This window comes from Trichinella spiralis (genome assembly GCF_000181795.1).
Source record: "Trichinella spiralis strain ISS 195 chromosome Unknown Scfld5703, whole genome shotgun sequence".
In the NCBI taxonomy this organism is placed as follows: domain Eukaryota; kingdom Metazoa; phylum Nematoda; class Enoplea; order Trichinellida; family Trichinellidae; genus Trichinella; species Trichinella spiralis.
The window spans coordinates 1-1,770 of record NW_003532642.1 but is presented as its reverse complement, the minus strand read 5'-3'; the positions used below and the strand labels follow the sequence as shown (position 1 = coordinate 1,770).

General features: G+C 33.4%; 1 protein-coding gene across 1 annotated transcript; it reads left to right on the top strand.

The window, feature by feature from the left end:
- The first annotated feature begins 179 nt into the window (after positions 1–179).
- Positions 180–1,345, top strand: Tsp_14720 (conserved hypothetical protein). The gene is made up of 3 exons (XM_003366623.1): positions 180–221; positions 429–506; positions 1,055–1,345. Exons 1-3 carry the CDS (start codon positions 180–182, stop codon positions 1,343–1,345), a joined length of 411 nt encoding a protein of 136 aa, XP_003366671.1.
- Positions 1,346–1,770: the final 425 nt, after the last annotated feature.

Below are 1,770 nucleotides of genomic sequence, written 5' to 3'. Positions count from 1 at the left end.
CAAAAAGAATGTCGAGTTCTATGCTATTCGATGACGAACATTGTTTGGAGGATATAAGTTGTAATTAGGCATAGATATCATAATCTTGTATTCATTCCTCTATCAAGAGAGCGTAATTTATCTTCTTATCCCAAGGCTCTCAGAAAATAGCAGTAATCACTCTAATTTGTTAGGAATATATGAGCAGATGGGCAATTATACAACGTGCGCACAGAAATGTAGTGATTGATCTATAGCGCTGATCAATCGAAATCATTTTGTCCACATAGTAGAATATCAGACTTTCAAAAAAGCAAGGGTATAGCCCAGTAAAAAAAAGATTTTCGAAAGTAGGCTGAATCACAAACAAATTTTACGTGATATTTAAGGGAAAATTTCCATAAATTGGAAGGTTAAGGAAAGGTTTAACGCCAATTAATAAGTTACAGCAGTATTACAGTCGTTCATTGTCCTCTTGGGCCGGTCCTAATACACAGGAAAGCATGTCATCCGAGATGAATAAGAATGTCAACAACAAAGATATCAAGTTAAATAAATCGGATAAGAGATAAATATATTGGACAAGAAGCACAAATTCGTGAATGCTAAAAATGATCAAACTGTCTGTCTGTCCATCTACAGCTTGAAGTTGGCATGAAATTTCCCAATATTCCTCTTTGGTCTCTTTTCTCAATTTATAATCACGTGCCAATTCTTTTACATTCCCACTAGATTTGATACGCAATATTGCGTAATGGATAATTTTCAAATGTAAACTAATTTCAAATATAAAATTCATTATCACTGAATAAATTGAATGTATTTTTTCTTTTTATCTTCATAATTGGCGGATAAAAATTAAATTTATTAGATACTCTTAAATAACTGTACTTTAGTTTAATGGAAAAAACAGATTTTCAAAGTTGTGGACAAAAAAACAGCTGCAAAAAAGAAAAACACACGAACAGTGCAACATTATATGGATTATACACTCCACAAAACAAGAAAAAAAACAAATTGAAATTGTGAAAAACTTGCAAAATAATCAAATTAAAAAAAAAATATATATATATAGTTCTCATTTTATCAAGCTAACCACACCCTTTTTTTTACAACAACAACAAATAATAACATAGTAAAAGTGAAAAAAAATTCAAACACAAGCAAAAAGAAGGAAGCATTGTTGATTCGTTCAAAACAGGATGATGACAAGCCAAGAGAAGGTGTCGGTCGATCTTGTGATGGGGGTTGGGTTAAACTGGACTGGCTTTGCATATTTCGAGCAGCAAGCAAGCAAGCAATTAGACAAACGACATCAAATTCTGTCATTGTCAATCGACCATCACACACATCTCGTGTCAAATGATTTTTCGTTGTTGTAAAAATCCCTATTAATTCACTCATTACCTGCTTACCGCTGCAACGTGACTAATGATAAATCAACCACTTTGATATATTTCACACAAAAAACCACACACTGTCCCTCTTTTTTGACTATAAATTCAGATTTGAACACTATAATGATAACAAACAAAATAGACACTGTGAATAATGAAAATCTATAATCTTATTTTTCATAGGATGAGAATGATTTGTTATAATACATAAATTATCGAAAATACTCAAATCATGGACGCTTTAGAAGTTTGCTCATCCCACTCCTCGACCTGTAGTTGCAGCAGTATGCGCGCCTGTGTTCATCTTGCACTGACTCATCCACTCAACGCTATCTATCCTCTCTCACCTCGAGCAACTGATAATACATCAAACTGCTGCTGGACGCTGACGCCG

Excerpts from the sequence above, each read along its gene's own strand:
- Tsp_14720 (XM_003366623.1), top strand. The coding sequence starts at position 180 with ATGAGCAGATGGGCAATTATACAACGTGCGCACAGAAATGTA. Across the intron at positions 222-428 it reads AACGTGCGCACAGAAATGTA|CAGTATTACAGTCGTTCATT; the intron begins GTGATTGATCTA and ends AATAAGTTACAG. Across the intron at positions 507-1,054 it reads CATCCGAGATGAATAAGAAT|TTCTCATTTTATCAAGCTAA; the intron begins GTCAACAACAAA and ends ATATATATATAG.